The 24,527-nt window shown below is 37.9% G+C and overlaps 1 protein-coding gene across 1 annotated transcript in view; it reads right to left on the bottom strand.

Annotated features, from left to right (window-relative positions):
• Positions 1-24,527, bottom strand: part of DOCK2 (dedicator of cytokinesis 2) — a 151,681-nt gene that overhangs the window by 104,863 nt on the left and 22,291 nt on the right. The window contains exons 19-25 of the mRNA XM_069029298.1: positions 24,340-24,437; positions 23,263-23,352; positions 22,918-23,018; positions 20,303-20,437; positions 17,944-18,052; positions 11,447-11,517; positions 11,058-11,164 (exon numbers count right to left, since the gene is read on the bottom strand). Of these exons, the coding sequence (XP_068885399.1) occupies positions 11,058-11,164; positions 11,447-11,517; positions 17,944-18,052; positions 20,303-20,437; positions 22,918-23,018; positions 23,263-23,352; positions 24,340-24,437 (711 nt within the window). The remainder of the gene's footprint in view (positions 1-11,057; positions 11,165-11,446; positions 11,518-17,943; positions 18,053-20,302; positions 20,438-22,917; positions 23,019-23,262; positions 23,353-24,339; positions 24,438-24,527) is intronic.

Below are 24,527 nucleotides of genomic sequence, written 5' to 3'. Positions count from 1 at the left end.
GATTCAGCACAAGCTAAACCCCATTTCTCCTACAGCATTGTGGATCCCATACATCAAGCAAACCCTCAGCAGTAAAACTCACCCACATCCCTCTCCATGCCTGTCTGCAGCTACAGCAGAGTTCTACTCGTGGCAACACTTTGTGCCACAAGTTCTCAACTCTCAACCTGGTCCATATAAATTACAGGGATATACATATAAACATATACATATAAATTTGTACAGGGATTCATAACTTACTCCAACAATCTGAAACAACACAGTAACAGCTACACCTAATACAGCACGAAGATGAACATATTTAGACAAGCACATCTAACTAATCTGGAATGACAAATAGAAATACAGATTCCAAATCAACAGTATGTAAGAAATTTCGCTGGCAACTCTTTCCCCATAACTACCATTCTTAAAAATAGTGCCTTGCAAACACTTCCACTTCAAAAAACATCACTAGGGAGTGCTATGCTAACAGGCTGTTCATAGCAGCAAAGTTCAAAGTCACATCACATTATGTGACATCTCAGCCACTTTTCACCTCTCACAAAGAGAATGGAAGGTTCTTGGCACATTCCGGTTTCACATCTGCCAGGATAAACATACTTACTGCTCTCACTCCTTCAAAATAATATCCAGCTCAATTTTAAGCTATTAAGATGTCCCTTTGAACTGCCTGACAGCTAGCAAATATAAAAATTCCTTTTGGGTAGCTTTCAAAGTTACAGGGAGCAACTGGATAATAAAAACCTGTACCTAACGAGCTTAATTTCAAAAGTAAAGTAAGAGACTAAATTGAGCAAAGTCACTGATCAAGAGGAGCCCTGTCTTTTAGATAAAGTACATTTTTAATTTGTCTTCATATAGAAAATAAAACCCTGGGATTCAAGGTAGGTGTTATGGACACATTAATCACCAAATTACTTGTGCCTTCACACGTCAATGATACCCATTTGGTCAATAATCAGGAAGCATAGATGAGATCAGAACTAACAAGTTGCAGTGGACACCTTGAAGAGGAGTGGAGGTAAACTTCATTGAATTTAAAACTCCTCCATACAAGCCTTCAGAAGTCAATTAAAGCTTCCCACCAGAATGCAAAATGCCTGCTGTTGTCTGTAACTCATTAAAAACCACACATGTGTATTTTAGTGAAAGAATCAAGTCTTTGACATAATTTTTTTTCCATATAAAGCCATTCCATACTCCTTAAACATGGAGAAAACAGGGTTTCTTGCATAGACCAAATTTTCCTGTTGTAGAGACAACAGCTGAGGCAGAAGGTGCAATTGATTTCCTTCAGATTTTAGAGCTAATTACACTACAAGCTTCAGTACTCCCAGTTGTACTTTGCAATATAAATTAAAATTGGATCCATATTTGATACATAGAGAATCTCTTAAAAGGACTTAAACTATGCAGCTGATCAATTATTTACAGTGCATTTTCAGATGTGGACAATGTTGAAACATCAAGCCACATGGAAATTCAAAGGTTGTTTAACTAGTCTTAGCTATATTGTTTCCTTAGGAAAAAAAACTAATCAAACTTGCCATTGATAATAATACAAAAAAAATCAATAGATTTTAGCAAGAAAATTCAATTTTTTGTGTTAATTAGTTTGGTTAATATTAAAGCTTTATGTCTATATTTTTTGACTGGCTTCTAGATAAACTCAGCTTGTTAGTTAATACAGGAGAAGGAATTTTATAATGCACCTCTAGGATATTATTGATGAATAGAAGAAAAAGAAAACTAATTAGATTTTATAAGACACCTAGCAGTTGAAGTCATCTCATATGAGAGTGTAATTCCAAAATGTTCTGAAAAACACACAATCAAAGCAACTGGAAAAGACCAGTATTCGTAGCAAGGAAGACCTGATCTCAGCCTGCGCCTGCAGGTGGACTAAAGTAAACATAAACCTGTAGTCATGTCTTTGTATCTTTGAAAACCCAGCTAAAACTATTTCACTAGAACATTACACAAAATATGAAATCCTTGTACTGTCTTGGGACAAGCAAAAGTTTATTGAACCAGTACAGAAGTTTCAGATTATAATACTAAGGTATCATTGCACAAGTTATGTAAGGAAAACGAACCAAGTTCTTATTTAAACATGAGCAACTCAATGGCCTGGGAAAAGGAGAAAAAAATTAAGAAAATTGTGGAAGACTGTAATTGAGAAAAATAGCCAAAGTAAAACTCTGTGTTGTAGTTGATGATTTAGACTCATCACTGGATGCACCCTCAGCAAGGCTGCAGATGACACTAAATTGGTGGCAGGAAGGCTCTGCAGAGGGACCTGGACGAGCTGGATCAATGGGCCGAGGCCAGCGGGGTGAGCTGCACTGAGGGGAAGTGCCAGGTCCTGTGCTCCAGGCAGGAGGGCACCTGGGGATCCTGGCTGACTGTGGCTGAACATGAGTCCAGGTTTGCTCAGGTGGGCAAGAGGCCAAGGGCACCTGGCCTGTACCAGCACTGGTGTGGCAGCAGGACCAGGGCAGCGACCTGTGCTGGGCACCATTGAGGCCACACCTCGAGGGCTCTGTCCAGTTCTGGGCCCCTCAGGCAAAGAAGGCACTGAGGGACTGGAGTGAGGGCAGAGAAGGGAATGGAGCTGGGGAAGGGTCTGGAGCACAGGTCTGATGGGGAGTGGCTGAGGGAGCTGGTGGGTCTCAGCCTGGAGAAAAGGAGGCTCAGGGGGGACCTTCTCCCTCTACAACTCCCTGAGAGAAGAGCGGAGGGAGGTGGGAGTTGCTCTCTCAGGTAGCAAGTGATAACAAAAACTGTCTCGGGGTTGTCCAGCCCTGGCACAAGCTGCCCAGGACAGTGATGGAGTCACCGTCCCTGGGGAGATTTAAAAGATGTGTGGATGTGGGGACATGGTTTAGTGGCAGACTTGGCAGTGTTAGGTTTACAGCTGGACTCAATTTTAAGGGTATTTTCCAACCTAAACAAATCTCTAAGTCAGTGATGAAGCAATTCATATTCTCACACCTCCTCCCATGCCCCAAGAAAGCTCAAGACAGACAAGGGAGAGACACAGAGGGGGGAAGATGCCTATTTAAGTACTAGCTGCTTTCTTTTCAGCTTGACAAATAATGTAAGAACATTCCCAGCAACATCTATTCTTCCTTAATGTTCAAAAGCATGAAAAAGCCCAACTGTTCTGGCCGTTTTTTTTCTAGCTGCCCCAAACTTTATTTGAACTGATAAAACATCAACATACAGTTTGAGCATCTTGCATTTTCCTCATCAAGGTCTGTTAAAAGACTTAGTATTATACATATTCATCAATTCCAAATTCCAACACGCTTCTTAGAAAGGTTCCCTGGCAGCACCTTCCTGAATAAGGACAGGTAGATTCTTTGTTGTCCAAGATTAAGCAGTTATATGTTTTCTATTTTGGGTTTGGTTGGGTTTTTTAACCCCTCTATTCACCTTATTCCCTTTGGAAGATACCCAATGATTTCTTATGTACCAGGTAAATGAAATTCAAACTCTTAAGTCATTAATGCAATTATGTCATTAAAAAAGACATTTGGGCCTCCTTCAGCAAAAATTACAGACGGGTTTCATTCCTGACTGCCTCGTATGTGCAGCCAAAATGGTAATAAAGATTTAACACCACTTTTGTCTCCCTTAGGAAATACTACTCTTGATTCCCTGGCATGCCTGTAGTCATATCCATCTGTTAGGATGGCTTCATGCCCACTTAAAAACTGGCATGCCAGTTTAATAAGGACATAGGTGTCATCTGAATACAGATTTAGAACAAAGCCTTAAAAATAAAGCCAGTGAACAACATTCTTTCAATGAGGTGAGACTTCTGATGGCAGCCAGCGCTCAGTTAAAGCATTGTGCTTCTTCACAATGGACATCTGTTCACAACTGCAGCAATCTGCCTACTAAAAGTCTTCCTTCTTTGTTATTTGCAATTTAACTCTTTGCTTTTCTGGGAAGCCCCAAAGTAACGATTTTAAAATGGTATATTTTCCATTCGTTGTTAAATCTAAATTAAAATTTCACAGCTCAGAAAAGAGCCACAGAAAGGGAAGGTACCACAGGTCACCTACAGATTCTGACAGCACTGCAAGATGCAAATTCACTTTGCCCCCTGGCCTCTAATAGGAACATGAAGGAAGGAGAAACACAGGAATCCTGTGAGGCCAGCACACAACACCTGCTGACTGTTCAGTGTCAGCAAGAGAGGCAGGAGGATACAGAACAGGTACAGCATCAACAGTCCCAGCACACCACTGACACCAGGAGCAGTTGCAGAAGTCTCTGCCTCCCAGCTTCCAGGTGTACATGCAAGTGTCTCCACTCCTGAGGGGCTGAGTAATGCCAGGCATTCCAGGACAGCCAGGGCTTCCAACACCACCCTGCTGTAGCCAAGACAGCATTTTCAGCGTTTGGTGCCTTTTCCAGCTTGCAGCCATTGCAGTCTGCCAGGCTGCAACACAGCCTTGTCAGCACATCCTCTCTGGCAGACTGAGATCTTTACAGTCCCTTCCAACCCAGGCCATCCTATGATTCTGTGAATTTAGACAAATTCCAACTCACATATTTCCTCATTTCATTTTACTGACACCCAATATGTGTCATTATCAACTGCTTTAATATGTTTATGGTCTGCTTTTTCTACTTGAAGTAATTGTAAACCACATTTTACATAAACATTCTGAAGTTCATTGTTAAAACTAGTTCACCTAACTTGATTTCCCTCTATATAACAAGATTTTTAAAAAATGCAAGTAAAGAATGCCATAATGGGTCAAGTCTAACAAAAAGTTACCAGTAGCAATATTGAGCATGTCTCCTACTCCTCCATAAACACAAGTAATGGCTTTAATCTACATATGTCCATCACAAATGTATGCAGATAAATACCTACAGATATCCTTATGCCATACTCATCTATATCAAAACATTGCAGGAATAGAACTGGCAAAAAATGAATACAGCACTTGAAGTGATGTTTTAGAGCTAATGTACCCCTGGGAAAAAAACCCAATAAATAAAAAAGCTAAATATGAAATTTGAGACTGAATCTACAGGCAAGACTGGGTTTCAATACAGAACCTTTTTAAAGGAATTAATGAACAGTGACTAATTTCAATTTTTTCCAAGTAGCTATAAACAGGAGAGTGACAAGCATTAATGATCTCCTGTGTTCAAGTAATTTAAAATGTTGAGAAGTTTTTTTGAACACAGGAAAGGGGAAAAAAAAAATCACAGAAAACCCCCACAAATCCACAAAAACTTAGGCTTAGGAACTCATATCAGTAGGAAGTAGATTGTAAGATTATAATAGTAAAAATCCATATCTGCAACTCAATCCTGACCATAATAATGACACTGAAATACGCTTAATCAGAAATTACTCCTCCTTCTACTCTGTTTTTTAAAACTTTTTTCTTAATAATCCTGAAGGTAAAAACAATACACTCTAGCAACACACACTACCAACAATATTCAATTCTTGAAATGAAACAAAGTATTTCACAGGTAAAACCCAGTAATGTACACGAGTGTTAGGAAATCAATGTAATTATGGGTGTGTGCAAGTACTTCTCTTGTTTAAACAGTAATAGAATAGAAAGAGTTCTTCAGGGAGGAAAAAAAGCATTGCTATAGTCTCAGCATTTCTTCTGGCATCTGGCAAATTAACCCCTGGTGCTAACATATGTCTCTTGCTGCTGTTCTTCCAAAATCAGCAAGTGGTTTGCATATGCTGAACATGCAGCAGCCGTGTCTGGAGCCACAGTGAGCACAGGGCCTGCATTTCCAGCCAAGACACTGAAACTCGATTCCCACCCCTGCCAGTGACCATCTGTGTGTCCTACTTAGAGCTCCTGTTCCTTGGGGTAGATCTCTGAGTTCTGCTACAGCACAAACCCCTCACCAGGACTGGACCGTGAGGGAATACAATGTCTGAAGCACCACTGTCAAAACATACACATTTTATCATGCGTTGAAGCACTTTACCTTCATTTCACACCAATAAAAACCAGTTCTCCCAAGGCTACTCATTTACAACTTTCAGCATAGCGTCAGTAAATATTCCAGGGCCATCTTAGAATAAACATCTAGATCCAAATACTATAAACTCAGCAGCACTAACTACAATAAAAACTCCATGTAATTTATGAACAGCTATATCTTAATTTGTTGCTCTCTCAAAAAACAGAGAGATGGTGGGGGAATTTTGGCAATAAGTTTCCTAAAAACAGACAAAACAGTAACTCCTGAAAAGTAGTTTTATGTAGAAGTTAAACAATTCAAACAAAACTTTTTCACAACAGGGAGGAATAATCCATTACATCCTACTGTACAGGGTGGAAGATATGTCAGGAGACAGTTTCTTCCATCATAAAAGAGACTCTAAAATCCCATTAGAGGTGCTTATATGAGACAACGCAACCATTTCTTTAACTCTGGTATTTCAAAATAAAATATCAAGTAATCTAAAAGCAAAGTCTCAAAAATTAGGCAGATTTCTTGTCCTCTGATCAAAAAGGAGTTACTATTTTCTAAACACAAAACTGCATAAAAGTCTGCTCACACATCCTGTTAGAACATTCCTAAATGCTACGGTGAAAGTGTGCAAGCAGCAGAAAGCATCCGTCCTCCTACACTCAGCCTCTCCAATACCTGCACCACCATAACCTCTCCAAGCTGTGTTAGAGTTACAGAGTGGGAACAAGAAATCAATGCCTCTATGAAAAAACTGGCAATGTAATTTAAAGGCTTCTAAAAGTGCTTTAGTGCTGCAAGGCCTTTGAAGATCAATTACAGCAGAGGTGCACGGGACCACGTTTCCTATCTGATGAAAGCACTCCCTGAGTGTACAGTGGAAACTTTTGAATGCCTGGGAATACATACCAATAAATTCAGTTCACCCTCAAGGTTTCCAACTTCAGGTTCACATGTAGCTTTATTAAATAAAGACAAATTTCACTGGCTTTTTTATTATTTTTTTTTTTAAAATACCTTCCTGTGTTTTCATAAGTCTGCTTCTTTAGAAAATGCTGTGAATATCAATGGGTCAAGGAATAGAAGTGTCAGTATATGCAATCCAATTGAATGATAAAGACAATACCTCTGGGGATGGATGTAAATTAATTGAACTGGAACTGCCATGAACTACCTGGAAAGAGAATAAAGTCTGGAGGAATAGATAATCTGAAACACGCAAATTAATAGACTTCGCTGTAATTAGCAGTGTAGTTAAATATATTCCATATTCATGTCAGAAAAAATGCTACCTGTTGTAGATAAATGTGAACTTTAGTTAATGATACTGTTGGCAATCTTACCTTAATTATCACGCTGCATCCTATTCTGAGATAGCCTACATGTGCTTTCCTTCTTGTAAATGACCTTCCAGCTCATTGAGTGCAGTAATGAATCAGGCGGTGTCTACACCCTACACACACTTGGTTCTCTATCCAATTAATTTTAAAATCAATTGCATTCGATGTAGAGCAAAAAAAGGATCTTTAGAATTTTCTATTTTAAGCCACAGCGATGTAAATGAAAAGAGATTTGTTTGCTGTTTACCATGCACAGTATTACAGCAGCATGGTACAGAAATGTTTTCATATCACCATAATATTATAGATTCTTAATTGTGTATTGGTCTTTTCACATTCTCCAGTGCTTGCACTTAAACATGACGTGGGCTTCTCCCCCTATGGTAATTACAATGTTAAGGCTGAAAACAAAACATAAATGCAAATAATCAAAAAATATCATTAAGATAAAAAACCACCCTGTAATTATTACAGGGATGATTTTCTGCCATTAGTGGTGTAGGGGCAGTTGGGTGAAAAGAAAGGTATAAAGATCATTACTAAACAGAGAAACTCCAATATTAAATGCCCTAAAAGGTACTTGGGTAACACCCCGAGGCAATAGTAGCATTGTTAGCTGGCCATTCTGTGTTAGAGGAATGAGAGCTTCATGGAATGGTATCAGGAAATGGAAAATGTATTTGCAAGAGTCTATTTGGTCCTGACCAGATTGCACCAAGGATGGTGTAAAGGTATGCCTGCCACTCCAGTAAGGAAAAAAAATAAAATAAAAAAGCAGTGTTTTTCAGGCATTTTAAATTCTACAATAATGGCAATTCTAAATCCTACGTTACCAACAAAGAGCTGTTTTATTCTATCACGTCATCAAACTACTGACATACAAAATGTTTACATTAATATTTTCTAGCTAGCAAAAATATCCTCTGGTTATTACTATTATGATATAAGTCATGATGTTCCTAAAACAATATGTCATGACAAAGCTAAAATAAGCAGGATTTATTTTAGTTCTATTTTAAAGTGACAGCAACTTGTTTTCTCTATTTTGGGCAAGTGCTTCTTCATAGGATTTCTCTTGTTTTTAAGTAATACATGGAAAAAAAATCAATCCATTTCCCCAGACTCCTCTAAAAAGAACACACCTAAGTATTACTATATAGTTATATACCAACTATTACTATATTAAGTATCACAGTAAAAACATTTTAAGTAGATCTTGCATATGTAATCACCACAAGCACATAAACAAGCAGTTAATTTTTACATATTATGTAGTGGGAACACTTTAACTGTCAATTACTAATGCAACTTTGGATCACAATACCCAGATATACAGGATATAGGTGAAAGAGCAGGGCTGGGAAATGGATCAAGTATGATATGCTGCCTTCATGCTCTCAGCTGCTTGGTTTTGCTGTCAAGTGTCTGATGTTAGCAAAAAATAGAGGAGAGGTTTTGGGCAATACATTTTTTCATCTACAAATGTGAGACTAAACGAGCCCACTACCTACCTGTCTGGGAAAAATTAAAATGTATTAATTATCTGGTCAGCACTATGCAAAACCCACCATTTACTGGTTTTGTAAAAGGTCCCCTGAATTAGAAATCTTCCTAGCAAAATTTCTTATTCATAATTACCTAAAAAATAGAGAAACAGAAACCACGTCCCCTTTTTAGAATTCACAACGCATTCCGAGGTAGACATTTCCCATGATGTACCAGCTATATTTCAAGACATCAGACAAGCTGCATTTACAAGCAACCAGCAATCTATTATTATTATTTATCTGCAAGTAGTAAAAGCTTTACAGAGTATTTTGCATTAACAGACCTCAGCTAAAGGAAAGGCCTGTTAAACACATGAAACAAACACCACACTAAGCAGACTATAATGAAATCTTCTTGGGAATCCAAAACCCATTCTTTTCTCTTCTGGAACATACAGAGCACAGGAAGAAAGGAGCTGTAGGATGTATGTTAGTGAATAGAATTGTGAAGCACACAGTTATTATATGCTCAACTGTTTTCCTTCTGAAACTTTATTAGGGCTTTATTCCTTATTGTACAAGCCTGGGATCTGCCGTCCTGACCACCTCTCCTGATCTATGAACCAATAACAATTGTACTTCAGTGAGACAAGCTTCTTTAAAGAAAAACTATTGAACCAAAATAAGTTTATAGCTTACACTTAATTTCTCAGTATTAAACACAGGGTAGCTGACTGAATTCTAGTAAGATCAAGAGTTCAAGAGAGTGCCTTATTTTAACCCAAGAGTTTTGGTCTTGTGAGAGGATATTTCTCCTTCTGGTCTAAACGCTGCTCACCACAAGCACCACAGATAAAACTATGTCTGGCACTTCTGATCTTACAAGCAGCAGCAGTAAAAGCAGCTCATACTGCAATGATATATCAGACTCTGCTTGTTAAACAGAGATACAGTCAACTACCAGAGAAAACTGTGAATGCAGGACTAGAACTGTTTGAAAATTAATTAGGAACTGCTCTTAATAGTTTGGATCAGTGTCTGGAGATACCGAAGCTGCAGCTACTTGAGTTTCACCAATACAAAGCAAATGTATATTTACACATAGTTAAAAAAAAAAAAAAAAAAAAAAATCAGAGCTGTTGACCATTAAACTATTAACATAAAGATAGGTGAAAATACTAATAATTTAATCTAAACAATAAAACCAACTACATTATTTTCTTGACATTTTTTTCCAGGAAATCTACAATGGTCTTAAAACACAACAGACACAGCTAGTTATTGTTAAAGCTTACAATATAGCTTTCAGTCTCAATGGAATGCAGCACAGGTCTTAAAATAAAGTGTAATTTTTATCTGTCCTGGCTAGTTAGAACTGCATCACTCTCCTGGCAACACACGACGAGGGGCACAAAGCAATCCCCTCTCAATCTACTCACACACAGCACTATTTGCAATGCACTGTTGTGCTGTCAAGTTCCTGGAATCATTATCTCTAAGTTGTCAGAAACTGGAACTCATCTAAATAGTCTGTGTGCCTTTCAAGTTCTGAAGGTTATCTACACAGCAAAAAGGTGGTGAGAGAGAAGCAACCATCCGGTCCACAAGAGAGGAGTCGGAACTCTTGACACTGAGATGAAGCCAATAATGTAAAACTTGGCTTCTCTGATAGGATTCCTTCAGCAAAAATTCACTTTTTGGGAAAATATGAAGGAAAACTGAGCACAATGCTGATAAAGACATTTCAGTGTCATTAACACACCTGAGAATTGAGAAAGACACTAAATTCTGACAGAGGTTGAGAAGCATCGTAATTCCTGTAAGTGGAAATGCTGCATTGCAGCTGAGCATGCCACAGCACAATCTGATTTTTTTTTGTCCTCTTCCCAGGCAGAGGCCTTATATAACATCTGTGTTCACAAGGTTTCAGTTCATGTTCCTATTCCATTATAGACCTTAAAATGGGTTGAAAGGATATATAGCTCATCCACCTAACCACTGTATCGTAAGAAAACCACACAAAACTGTTCCTCTGAGTCCCACCTGTTCCTTGCTCTAGGCCAGCAATCACACTTTGCACAGCTCTTGCCATCCTGTGGAAAGAGATGAATCCCCTCCAGAGCTCAGACTTCTGGCATTCACACTCTTTCAGTGTTTGTTTCACTTCATTTCAAACGTACATTGCACAACATGTAAGTCACTGAAAATTTTCACACATTTATTTGAAACCTTAGAGGCATTTTTTATTTACCTTGTTTTTTAAAAAGGTTGCTGCGTACAATTTCCTTCATGGACTGCACTTTCTGCTTCTGTAGTTTCACAGGTGGAATGCAGGTGTAAAATTCATATAGTAGTTGGCTGCATGTAAAGGAAAAGTGTAAAATACCATACAGATGAATTCCTCATGTGTTAATAAGGACAGAGAGAAAGAGCAAAAAATCATGTACTTCTAAACATCTATCATTTTTTAAGATTTACATGTATTTATATATCACAAATATTGACAAGAGACCAGTAACAAACATGCATTCAGGGACCCACCACTGTCTTGATTATTTGGAACTGGTGTAGCTTTGAGGCCCTAAACTGATCTATAAGAAGTCATTGCTGATAACTAGGAAATGTTCAAGAGTGACTCACCTCAGTAACTTGGCATCAAAAACCATTTCAACATCATGAAGAACCGATGGTATGTACTTCAAGGCAGCAACCTGAATTAACAGACAGATCCTGTTAACCCTGTATGTCTACACAAGTACCTAAACAGTACAGAGCACACCACTGTGACAGATACACACACAAAACAAACTGATGAACTTGGACTTCTTTCCCCAGACTGAAATTTTACATGGCATTTGAATAAGTTTAATCACAGAGTTGCATAAGGGCTTTTGTGCTGAGGATATGCAGAAGAGCTTAACTACCAGAGTACCAAGTGGATCTTATTCTCTTTGTAGACCAGTGAAAGGGTCCAGGCTTTGTAGATAATCTCTTTGCAGACCACTAAAAGTGTCATCACGATGCAAATAAGCAAACCAAGCACTGATCAAAGCAGGAGCAGTATCAGTTCCATCCCAGAAATGTGCCATGCAGGAGGCAGAATTGAGGTTAGCAGTCATCCGCCCACCCTGAGCCACCCTTTCTAGAATAGATGAAAAGGGGTGTCATGTCCCTAACCCACCATCTGCAGCCAAGCTGTGTGATGGTTGATCTTCTCTTATCAATTCCTGAGGTATGTTTTGACAGAATAGTGGGATAACCAAACCTTACCATGACAAGGGTAAGAGACGAGTTACTATTCTTACAGGGAAAAGAAAACTTCAGCAGGCAATTTCAGGCTCAAAATCACCACTAACACTTAAGGTTAATATGCATAAAACTAACTTGCAGTACTTTACTTCACTGTGCAGCTTTAGGGTATAAATTCCTACTAACATTTTGCCAAGTACTAAGCTACAGTGATGTGAAGTCTTCTGTTACAGTTCTATCTGATAAAAGCCTATCTAGGTTCAATATTGCTCTGTACCTGTACACAGCAAGCTCCTTGTTAAAAACTTAGTCTCCTTTTTGAAAGTAGGGGGGCTGGATGAGGACAATCAGAGCACAGCTTTCTTTGGCTCTCTTTTAGACCTTTTAAACACAATAAAGCTATAATTTTATTTGTATGAATTTCCACTGCAGTAGCCAATTCAAAAAACCCAAAAAACTATCCATGTCTTGATTGAGAAAGAGAGTTTAGTCTTCAGCAAGAGTGAATACAATATTTCAAAGAGACTAAATGCTGGCTTAAGATACCTTCAGATAAAGTCATTCTCCTGCAGATCTCATCCCACACTCATACACAAGCCTAGAAAGGTCAAAAGAGTGTTTAAAAGCTGTTGCAACTTCAACAAAGAGATTATATCTTCTACTGATTTTGGAAAATCCCAGGGCTATTTAAAACACCCATACAAATACTTGTGTTGGGCTGGAAACTGGCTCCAGCTTTATTTCAGACACGTGCTGTTCCTCGCTTTTCAAGCTACAAATACTGCACGAAGAGACTGCACAGCAGCATCTGAGTTTCATCTTACAGCAGTTCACAGGTACTGTGAAAGATGTTTGATAAAAGATAGAGCCACCAGTGGCCACAAAATATTTCAAGCAGTGCGCCACTGACTCCTGGACCATTGTGCTGTCTGACTTTCACATATTCCGTGTTCTACACTTGCATAGGAGGGAAGTGGGAAGGATAGAGCTGCAACCTCTCTGCAGATCCATAGTTCCAGCTGAAGTACAATTACAAGTATATCCCCTGCACTATTTTAGACTCCCAAGTTTCATTTGCAATAATTGCTTCAAATGATGCACTATGGACACAATTGAGCACTGCCCTTAATGAAGTCATTAAAATCTCCTAGTCAGCAGTACAAGATGTTCTGCATTCTTCAAACCTTAAGAGATTAGTTTTTTAAGCGGGTACAGATAAACCCACAGCACTGCAGAAAATTATTTCTTACATATACAATGTACTGTTAAATTTATTTTAACCTTTATTCCTGACCAAGCTTATTTTTAGCTGCCCTCTTTTTGCAGCATTACATTATACATATTCATGAAATTTGACTACCCATGAGATGAAAAGTACATTCGAAGAAATCACTGGTGCTCTGTTTCTTAATCTAATTTTACTTGCCATCAAGGCAACTTTAAGAAGTTACTGTACCATCCCCCATTGTGCACCACAAGCAAAGCATCACTATCAGTACCTTTCTAGGCTTGCTCTCTCATAAGAAAACTCTACAGAGATGCATAAAGTCCTCGAAGTCTACTGCAGCAATAGGGTGGATCAAAAGTGTGTGGGGAAGGATGAGAGAAAGGCAATATCTTCATGTTCTGTTATTTTTTCCTACTTTTCAATGCCACAGACAATTTCTTTTTCCTATGTTTCAATGACCTTGAGAACATGTCATCTAAGGTTTCTGAAAGCATGCACAGCACAGGGAGTTGTGCTTTCTCAAATCAGTGCCTAGGAGTGAGCTGGGGAGAGGTGACATTTGCAGCAGACAAGACCATCTGTAGGTCAAATGTGGTGTGTCAGTTGGGGAACAGAACAGTTGGAAAGGGAGCAGGGGCTTGATTCGTAAATTAAGGTTGAGAGCACAAGCTGGTCAATGAAAGGGCACACTCACAGACAGTCAACAGTCAGAAGTCAACAGTAGGATGATCTAAAAAACATAATCTGAAATTTAAAAATCATTCATTTAATTTTATTCCCCAGAAATCGAGGATGATTTAAACAGACACAAAACACATCCGCTAAAAATGAAGGGGTTTTCCCTGAGGGCTCAGACAAAGGATAGGTACCTCCCCTATTCCCCCTCACCCCCAAGCTTCCCTTCACCAAAATCTTCGCAGGTTCTGGAAACTGATTTCCAGGTTTCCAGATTTCAGGGGTTCTCTCCCCCAGAAGTACAGACTTCATAAAAAAAATCTCTCTAAAATCTACAAAAGTCACCAGCAATGGCTACAGCAAAGCAACTGATAAATGCAACAAAGCTGTAACATCAACCTTGCCAAAATAAATTAAAGAAAGGTTTCTCTCTAGTACCTAGAAAGTCCTTCCACTGTAAAGACAAAATAAGTTCTGTACTAATTGGTTCAAATAATTACAAGAACAATCTGTAAAAAACTCTTAAAAGGAACCCTTACCCTACACCTGCACATTGATAGTTGTACTGGTGAACTTAAACCACTTCAAATCTCCACTACAAGGGCCAACCTTACAGAGTGCCATGCCAGGACCCACACCCAGGCCACTCTGCAGCTCAGATGGTTGCTCTTAAACATCAGCACAGTAGGGATATTGAAAATATAATCCTAATTGTAGCTTAATTACTTCAAGCAATGCTGAAGTTGGGAAGGATTCTGTCTGCTTCTTTAAAAAAAGAGATAACTTGACCAACTCCAGAAGCTGTTTTTTTTAAGAAAGGCTAATGTGGATTAACATGAACATTTCCAGTTCACCAACAATAAATTAACAACTCAATCTTCAGCTGTTCAAAGTTTGTATGAACAGTGCTGCAAAACAGAACCAGCTATCTGCCCTTCTCAAAGCTCAGACATTACAATAAATCAAAGCCTCAATCCACTTCAGTCAGCTTGAGAACAAGGACTGAAAAGATAGATTTTTAACTTTTTGTAAATGTATACACCATTTAACAGATTAGGAAGTAAGATGTCACTCAGTAGATAAAGTTAAATTGAAACAATAAAGTGCTTCTGGCACAGATGAGGCTGTTCCATATAACACATAATTTTATAAACAATCTTTTCCTGAGTGAATTAATTTTCAATGCAAGTCTGAGTGTGATTTTATCGGTAAAAACAACTGGAAAATTACTACTGGCTAAAATACTGAGCTCCAAATTAAAAAAAAGAAAAAGTAAAAAAAAGATAGCAGAGACCAAGAAACTTCAGGTTTCGAAATAATTCTTTAAATCATCTACAGTTAAACCCAATAGGCATTTGGACAACCAAGGATGAAATAAGAGTTAAAAATTCACATTTAAAGGCTCTGCAAACTAGTTCAATATCCTGAGAAACCCAATTACTTTAACTTTCTTAAGGGCTGCTAAAACTTTATTCTCTGATATCTTCAGACAATAATCTACTTGAAAATTTTCAATTGATCCTACCAACCTAGTTCCACTTATCAATGATAATACCAACTGTGACAGATTTAAGACAGTTTTAATTTTCTGATTATTCCTGTATTTTTCCAAAAGACTCTCTGAACTTCCCTCTCTGGGTATGCAAAGTGTAACACCTATGGAGTCTCATGTGTCTGTAGAATCACTGAATCACCTGTCCCTTACTCTGCAAAGTTAATTTGTACTACTACAACATCTATCATTGTCACCTCAAATTCCCCAAGGGAAATCAGTCTTGGATTTAGGCAGAGGCAGATTTATGAATTTCTTCCTACTCCTTTCTCCTCCCTCTCAGCAGAAATTATCTGTATTTTCTGGTCTGCATCCACCCACCAGAGCAGGAGTCTCAGGTATCATCACGAAAGTCTCCTCCAAACAGGCACAGAAATACTGTCCCTTGTGAAAGCTGTGGCTGACTTGCTTATGGAGTTCATGATGAAGTGGGAGTGTTAATTTCATATTTGTTCCCCCCATTAAACTTATTTCCAGCAGCCAGCACTAAACTACAGCTGGACACTTCTCATTCCGTGCCTCTCCCATTAGAATTCTATAACATCAATACAGTAGTTTTTATTTACTGTATGTAAAGCAATCTCTTTGTAGACTTCTCTCAGAGACACAGCTGTATGAGTCATTAGTATTTGGAACAAGAACACAGTTATGATGTAAACCAGTATTTCACATCTGCCATAAAATAATCCTGCTAAAAAGAAAACTTCCAGTACCTTATGCAGATTTAGATACCCAAAATCCCACTAGTGCTTCATGCTTAGGAATAAATAGGACCCATTTTGCACAACTGACAGCACTCATTAGAAATCAAAAATACTCCTTTTCAATATGGTATTGATCAAAGCATAACTGTTTACTAACCAGTCTGTTTATGAAACACACTTATGTGCTCTTTAAAATTAGCCTAGATTTCTTTCTAGGCTTAGTCCTTCTAAGAGGTGCTCAGTTCTGTTTTCAAAGTTCTGCTATTTCTGAGGAACATCAGCCAAGATAGCGTGCATTTTTGCTAAAGAGGTGTAAGATTAGGAACTGGCATTAAACATGCAAATATGGAAGTGAGGGTAGGCACACTCATCATTCCTCAATACATGCAGTGTTATGGTGCCACTGGCACTACACCCTGTTCTGGAACACTCCCACCAGCCTTTCAGGTGCACCATTGCCACTTGCACACCCAGCAACTCTTGAGGAAGAAGGAGTTTTCTGTGACCCTTTCTTGTCACTCTCAAGAAGAAACTACCCTGCTCATTAGGGAAACACAGATGGACAATCCCACACAGCCACTTTGAGATGAGGCAGGGCAGAATGCAGTGATGTGACATGCTCTCCCAAAGAGCATGAAATCCTCCAAGATCTCTTTCCTAATTAGTACAAGTACCATAAGAGCAAACATTATTATATAAACTCTTTCAGTATTACTTTAAAGATGCTTTTTTTTTCTTCAGAAGTTTCTCCTGCTTCCAATGTAGTATTCAAATACATAAACTATTCCAAGGAAGGCCTCTACAGAATTATCAAGTAACAGTGGATCTGATTGATTTTCAAAGGCATTTAGAACATTACTGTAACCATGGTATTATACAATTAACTTGGTATTTACTTTTTCAGCTCTTTTGCAGTTGCACATTAACACTCCATGCAAAGTGTCAGCTAATACAAACCTCAAGATCAGCCACCTGAGGTTTTATTCAAGACAGATGTTTTCATGGGCTTCCACTTCAAATCTAAGTCATATCAAAAGGAATCAAAACACAAAGCCAGAGGAAAATTCCAGCGAAATAAATACAATGAGTTTTTAATAAAGGATGTATGAAGCATCAGTATTGCAGCTGCCTAATAAATCTTCTACATTTTACTCCACAGAAAATCCTGATAGTTTTTCATCTTAATACAGAACTGCAAATTATTTGATATTACAGATGTTAATAGCTCCTGTTTTTCTAGTTTTCTTTAAAACATCAGATTCTGAAGTGTTAGAATAACTAAGATTGACATGAATGGCAAACCCTGATTCTATTTTCAGCTTAAACAATGTAACTTCCAAAGATGAGACAATAAAATTTATTTTCCCAACTAAGATGGTGGAATCCCTGTTTAACATTATTTGGAGAAACTCAAGAATTAAGTGTTCAGGTCCCACTGGAGGCTTCATGTCATTAGATTGGTTGAATGGTTCCAACATCTGTGTCACAGTTCTTTCCCTGACTACATTCATAGAATTTCTGTAAGTGTATCTTGTCCTGACCTTTTCAAACTAGGCTTCAAATTTGTCAGACAACCTGCTCTTCCAGTAGAGGAGAATTACAAAAGAGGCATATTGGATAAATTTCCTGAGTGTCTTTTCCTCAATTTAAAAAGATCAAAAATAAAAAAGGCCACATACAAAAACCATACAGAAAACCAAATCCAGCTGGTTTCCAAGCACACACCAACCTGCAACAAAATGGCAGTTTTATGCTGGCTTTTCATCAGGTTGTTGATGGATTCAAAGAGTCTCCTCATTGATTCTTCAAATTCTGTTTGTTCTTTGCCTTCATATAATCTGTTGAGAGATGCATTAGGTTATCCTTTCAGAATCAGAAAGTTTCATCCTCCTAGATGTAACAGATTTAACACTAAATACCTATTTCAGAAGCTGATCCAATATTATGTACACAGCTATTTCCCCAATGGGTTATAACTGCTATTCACTGTGTGGTGTAGAAATTCCTCAGTCTGAACACTACATAACCACCTTCAATTGTTTTAAAAGCCTCTGAAGCATGGCACCTTCCAGACTGGAGCTTATATAAGTCATTTTACTTTCAAAGTAACTTATATGCAAAAAAAATTGGGGTTTCTTTCCCCACTACAACTGAGCTACTCTAGGATATTTTTCACAAATTATAACAATTTCTGTCTTCTGCTGCTATTGCCACTTTTTCCAAGAGCTATTTTTACTGGCCCCATTAACCAGTCTTCTTTTTGAAAAAAAGTCTCCATTTGACACTTAAAAGTTTAAAAGTGCATTTAAATTGAGCTCACTCCATTACTTCTCCATTCCCTGTCCAAAAGTTTTAATCCCTCAGATTATCTCTTCTGTATTGTTCATACTGGCTCTTAGTGCTAAACACTGCCTACACAGAGAATAAAAACACTGGTGACATGTGAAACTAGCTATGTGAAACAGCTGTCAAAAGTTAAAGAAAAACAAGCTAAGAAAAAAGCCAAGATGACAAGAGAGTCCTGAAATGTGAGTAGAATAATGTGAGCTAAGTGCTGCCTTTTCTGCTCTATCAGAAGAGAAAAATCTCTTTTTAAAGTTATGTACTGCAGTGTCATTTGCTTTTCTTTTCAACTTGAAACATAAGACTACCTACAATAATAACAATAATTGCCCAATCAATGTATAGTTTCAGACCTCTAGTTAAGTAGGAGTAGATACGTGTGGATAATCACCTGAATATGCAACACATGGCAATAACCTACTTTGTGACAGATTGTCCAATGAACACTTTTAGCTGTGAGATAACATGAGAGATTAAAATGAGGACCACAGTTCTCCAAGCAAACCCCTTCTGCCTTATGACCTTCATCCAGACAAGAAATTTTCCATAATCCTCTACACAATGCTTCCTTCCCCAAAAACTCTAATGTCCCCTTCTGCCATGTCACCTATGATAAAAACATAAAATATAAAGCTATATTCTGCTCTCCTGAGCATCATCTCCTTCCTTATACAGCTTTACACCTTGTTTTCCTGTATCCATCTATAAATGGTAAGTTCCTAGAGACAATAATATTTCTAAGGTACTATCTATAGCAGCAAATACCTTCTGAATCTACTCCTACTTCAACCAAAACTTCATAATTCAGCAAGTAAACTTAATTTTACAAAACTATAAATCCACATGGATTTTTTTTTTTTTTTTAATGGACTGTGGAATAACAGAGAAAAATGGTATTAGAGTTCTCACTGAGCAAAAGACAGCTAGAACAGAACACCTTCCTGTTCTGGTGAATGCCAGCCACAAACACAACACCCAGCAACTCGCTCTCCCTCCAGGCCTGAGTCTGCCACTGCCTGGCCTCTGCCCCTGCATTCCTTCAGCCACAGAGCAAAAGGACATCAGAACAAGCTGTATGGGAAGCCAGCTCAGGATAAATGGAGAAAGGTGAAGCAGAAAAGAATTGAGGAAGTGGGTCTCTGGTATATGGGGAGAGTGCAGTTATCAGTGTGTAATTTTTCTCCTTCCACTTTTCATTTACTTCATTCTCCCATCCTCCTTTCCCCCTAAACCTGAACTTCACTTGTAAATACACCTCCTCTGTTTGCCTGAGCTACACACATCCAGTCCATGGAGTCTTCCCTATAAATTCCTCAACAGGAGACCCAAACCCCTAAATTCAGTGTGACCATGGTTACTGAAATGACACTGCTCTGTGCACAGTCTGAGGGGCTGAACACTGTGTTCTCAAGGACAAGTCTCCAGCCTCCGGCCATCTGTTGAGACGTTTGGCCATCCACTGGTCTTAGGCCAAGCCACCTGACACAAAGAATAATCATGCTTTGAGACCTGCTGCTATTGCTAAATACATCTCTGGAATTTACACTGAGAATCAGAAAGCAGATTTTTGAATATTCCCTCTCCAAAAAATATGTGAGCAATATCTGTATTTTAGAGAAGTTGCCAGTTTTTATGTTTTATTTGTAAAAATAAAAACCATTTCTATTTTAGAATCAACTTTTTATACTTCTCAGGTCTCATTCTATGTCTGACAGGTAATTAAATTGCAATATCTGAGTACTTACTGTGAAAATAATGTCCTTGATCTAACAATGAACTTGAAAACATATTCCAGTGCTTTCAGAGTTCTTAGGATAGGCTCACATTGCTCTCCTCGGCTGGAAGTATCCAAATAAGTCTTCAGAACACTCATTAATTTCCTGAAGTTAAAAAAAAATTTAAAACAATTTGGTTTTATTATTATTTTTTATATTAACTTCTTTAACTTGTTTGGCAACTCTAAATATATGTTCATGCTTAGTCGAGCACATACAACAAAACAGGCTGCATGTACTTCTGCATTTATGTTGCACAAATTCTGTCAGTACAAACAAATGAGGAGCAAATTCGTAGCTGCACAAGCAAGAGAGCAACCTGCAATCCCAAAAGAGCAGCATGACTTTTCACAGTCCTGGAGGCACCTTTACAGAAGTTTGTAATACACATGCACAAGGTAACATGAAATATTACATCTGCCTACCTGCACTGAGCAGTGATTAAACACCACCCCACTCTAATTAACTGCATGTAAATATTACAGTATTCCAGTACACAGCAATATCTGCTTAAATTATTTATTTTATTAAACACTTCCTTACTCTGGATCTGAGAGCAACTTTTTGCTAAACACACAGCCTGCTAGAAAAGTGCAGAACTTCACCTAAAATTAAGTCCCTTAATTTATAGTTATAGAATCATCTTAAATGATTAAACCAATACTAATAATGCAATCTTGATCTTAATGCAGCCATAAGGACTAAGTTAAGGGTGGTTGGGTTTTTTTCCTAAATGACAACAGAAATGGAGATCTACTGTCCCCTGCCCTAAACAAACAAAGCCAACAACCAACTTTCTGCGTAACTAATACACATCCCCAGCCTAACTCACATTTCAGGACAAAAATGCTGTGCTTTCAGCCTCTGAGCCTTCTGGGCATTACAACCATTGTGTGTTTCCATTTACTCCCTTTTATAGCTTCTCTGAGTTGGAACAAAATTTACCCAAATTGTATGTACGGGGAGTGCACATTAAGCCCTCTCAGAGCTCTCTAAAAGCCAGGAGAAAGGATGACTAAACAGGAACTGAATAAATAGGTAACAGTTTGGCCAACCAACCATGACATAACATGGTTATAATATGTCTGGGACACAGTAGCTCCTTCCTAGTTAGGAATTAGGCCACACACACTTGTTTATTTCATAAATAATTCTGGAAACAGAGTAAATCTTCCATGAAGAAGATTCTTGCATTGAATCAATAATGCCAAGAAAACAAATGATGTGGGGAACAACCATAAACATTATTATTTTGCCTCTACCATATAGATTAAGTCATCAGAAACTCCCAGCCAGGTAAGTCTTAGAAATATTTTATGCAAATAAGGCTGTCCTGAGAGGTCCTGTACCCTTCCTTCTCTTCTTTCACAGTAATATAAAGCATTAAATTACATGTGCTTATTACTTATGGAGTGAGAGAGGGTTGAAGAAGAGAACATTCTTTGTGCTTGAGCTTTCTGAGCCCACTAATGCTCACTTCAACTTTACTGGGGTGTCAGAAAGGGCTGGTTTTGCACTGCTGCCTTTCAACTCCAGGAAACTCATGTTCTAGTGCATGATTTTTTGTGACATTTTCTGTTGAGTTAGAACTAAGGCAAATTCAGCACAGGCACTAGAAGATATGCTCAACTATTTCAAACCTTCAGCTCAGGTCTTCCATGTACTATTCATATTCCAAATTAAAGTTCTGCTTCAATCTGCCACTCCATTAAGCTGCCAGAACAAGATATCAGGTAGATTAAAAACCCACATCTATCTTGTTATAGCACATCCAGAGATCAGCACCAGCTGAAGATGCTACCTTCCTTCATAATTCAGTCATTTTATCCTACCAGCATCTGCAAAAACCTATTCTAAATAAAGTAGGAATCCAGCATTAAATTTGGTGTATAACATGTCCTCATGGTTTTTACTCTCTTCTATGAGTCCGTGTCTTCCCATCTGAGCATTATGTGGAAGCTCCAGAAGTTGAAAACAAATAAATAAATAAACCACTACAAGTCCATCCACCTGCCCACTGGCATGACCATGTAACAAATACTAAAACTCTGTTTACAGCAGGACACATAACAAATATCAAAATTCCAGTTCACTGCACTGAACCCTCCTGACCCAACATCAGACTGAAATGCATATAAAGACTTGACAATTCCCAAACAATTCTTTTCCCCTTGAGTTTGCTTGATGTGAAAAAAGAAGTGGAAACCTATGTAAATGGGTTAAGGACATCCTCAAGCCCTCCCTCACTTGAGGCATTTCAGCTTAAGGCCAGGGATATGAAGGGAGAGGCTTTACAGCAAAGCATCTTCTGATAAATTTAACGGGATACATCTGAAGTGCTCAGACACAGCAAAATCCAGGCAACAGAAAACAAATGCCAAAGCATCATTTAACCCCAAATCATTTGCTATTGGTTCATTAATTCCATTTATAACCAAATATGCCTCAGAGGCAGATAAGCAAACAGCAGCATCAAAACAACAGCTACCACTAATTACATCAGAAAAGTCACAAGCAGGATTTACTTTCCTTTATGGGATGGTGAAGGTTTAGGAAAAAAGAGGAAGAAGATAAAACAAACTTACTTGTATGCCAAGGTTGCACTAAAGTGCTGTTGGATATATGCTTCCAAAACAGTGTTAAAGTGCTGAAACTTACGGTCTGCAATGAGCCCTATGATATAGATCTAAACAGACAGGGACACAATTAGCCAGAGTTACATTTCAAATTTAAATATTGACTTTCTAAAAATATTTCTGGTAATTCACTATTTAGGTTTTTAAAGAAATTCAATTTTCAGTCAATGAGTAATATCCCTCTGTTCTGTAGAGACTTTAAGATTAATTCTCTAAAATTAACAACTTCATAGTTTGTTCAAAATTCTAAAGTTCTTTACTTTGACAAATAAAATCATTGGTGCTGATTCTTACCAGTGCATCAAAGACAAGAATGTCATACTCATTACTGTGGGAATGTTCCATCATGATGTTAAACAGGGCATCCAATGTATCCTGGAGAAACTATAGAACAACACAAAAGGACAAATTGATAACCAATTCAACTTGAAAACCTCACATGAATGTTTTCTGATAACAGACTTGGTTTCCCTCAAGTTAGAATTTTACTACTGTTACTGAAGCATCACTTAAATTCAGAAAACATTTCCAAGGATTTAGGCTCTAGCTGCTTTAATTTTAAGAACCTACATCCTCAGACACATGAGCAATCAATAATACATGCTTAGCTCAGAGTTATGGAAAAGATAAAAATATTGTATAAAATATGAAACTTGTTAAAACTGCATTCCTTAGTGACACAGATTAGTAGTTGCTATTTTCATATATACATAAAAACACTATTCCTATTTCTGTGGTCTAATTCAAATTCTGTTCTAAATCAAAGAAAAGTACCTCAGTAACTTGGGACACAAATCTTTGGTTAAAAAAAATCCACTCCTCCTTTTTTTTTTTTTTTTTTTAATATTCATTCCTTCTCTCCAGAGACAACTAAAGTTTGAGTTTAAAGACACAAAGGTAATAAATAGTGTCTGCCATTTTCCAAAATAATAACAATTTTTTATTCACATGATACTCGTTACATTAAGAAAGAGCTTAGTTGGGTACATAACACTTCTTGGATTTAATATCAACATGTAAATTAATATTAAGTACTGCAAAGAAAGCAGTAGGAATTGTTTGTTCTACTTCAGATAGACAAAAGGAAACAGATAAATAGAGATTGTGGAAAATATTTTATCTTTACTATCTTCTTCTCCTAGTAATAATCTTGCAAATGCCTCAGCCCAACAATAGCCAATGCCAGAGATATTTGAGATCAAAAAGTAGAAAAAGGGCTGGCCAGCACTGTGAAGAATCCTGCCCAGGTGTTTGCTTTCTTGCTCTCGCTAATGAAGAGCTTTGCTCATGTTCTTTGCAAACTAACAAAGGCATTATATATGAAGGGGCCTGAAGAATAACTATTACTAGAATAACTATTTAAAGATTTACCTTCACTACTTCCTCTCCATCCACAATCTTCAGCTTTTCCAGGTTCTCCTGAAGCAGCTCTGGCTTCATGCGCCACTTCAAGAGACCCAGCAAGCCCACTAATAGAAAATAAACAGACAGACATTAAAATTTCAAATGTGTTTATCAATCTGTGCAAATGTTTTCTTTCTAAAACTCCCACCTCTTTA

The sequence above is a fragment of the Aphelocoma coerulescens genome, chromosome 13 (genome assembly GCF_041296385.1).
Source record: "Aphelocoma coerulescens isolate FSJ_1873_10779 chromosome 13, UR_Acoe_1.0, whole genome shotgun sequence".
Lineage (NCBI taxonomy): Eukaryota > Metazoa > Chordata > Aves > Passeriformes > Corvidae > Aphelocoma > Aphelocoma coerulescens.
Note: the sequence above shows the minus strand (reverse complement) of the source record. Positions and strands in the feature narration are given on the sequence as shown.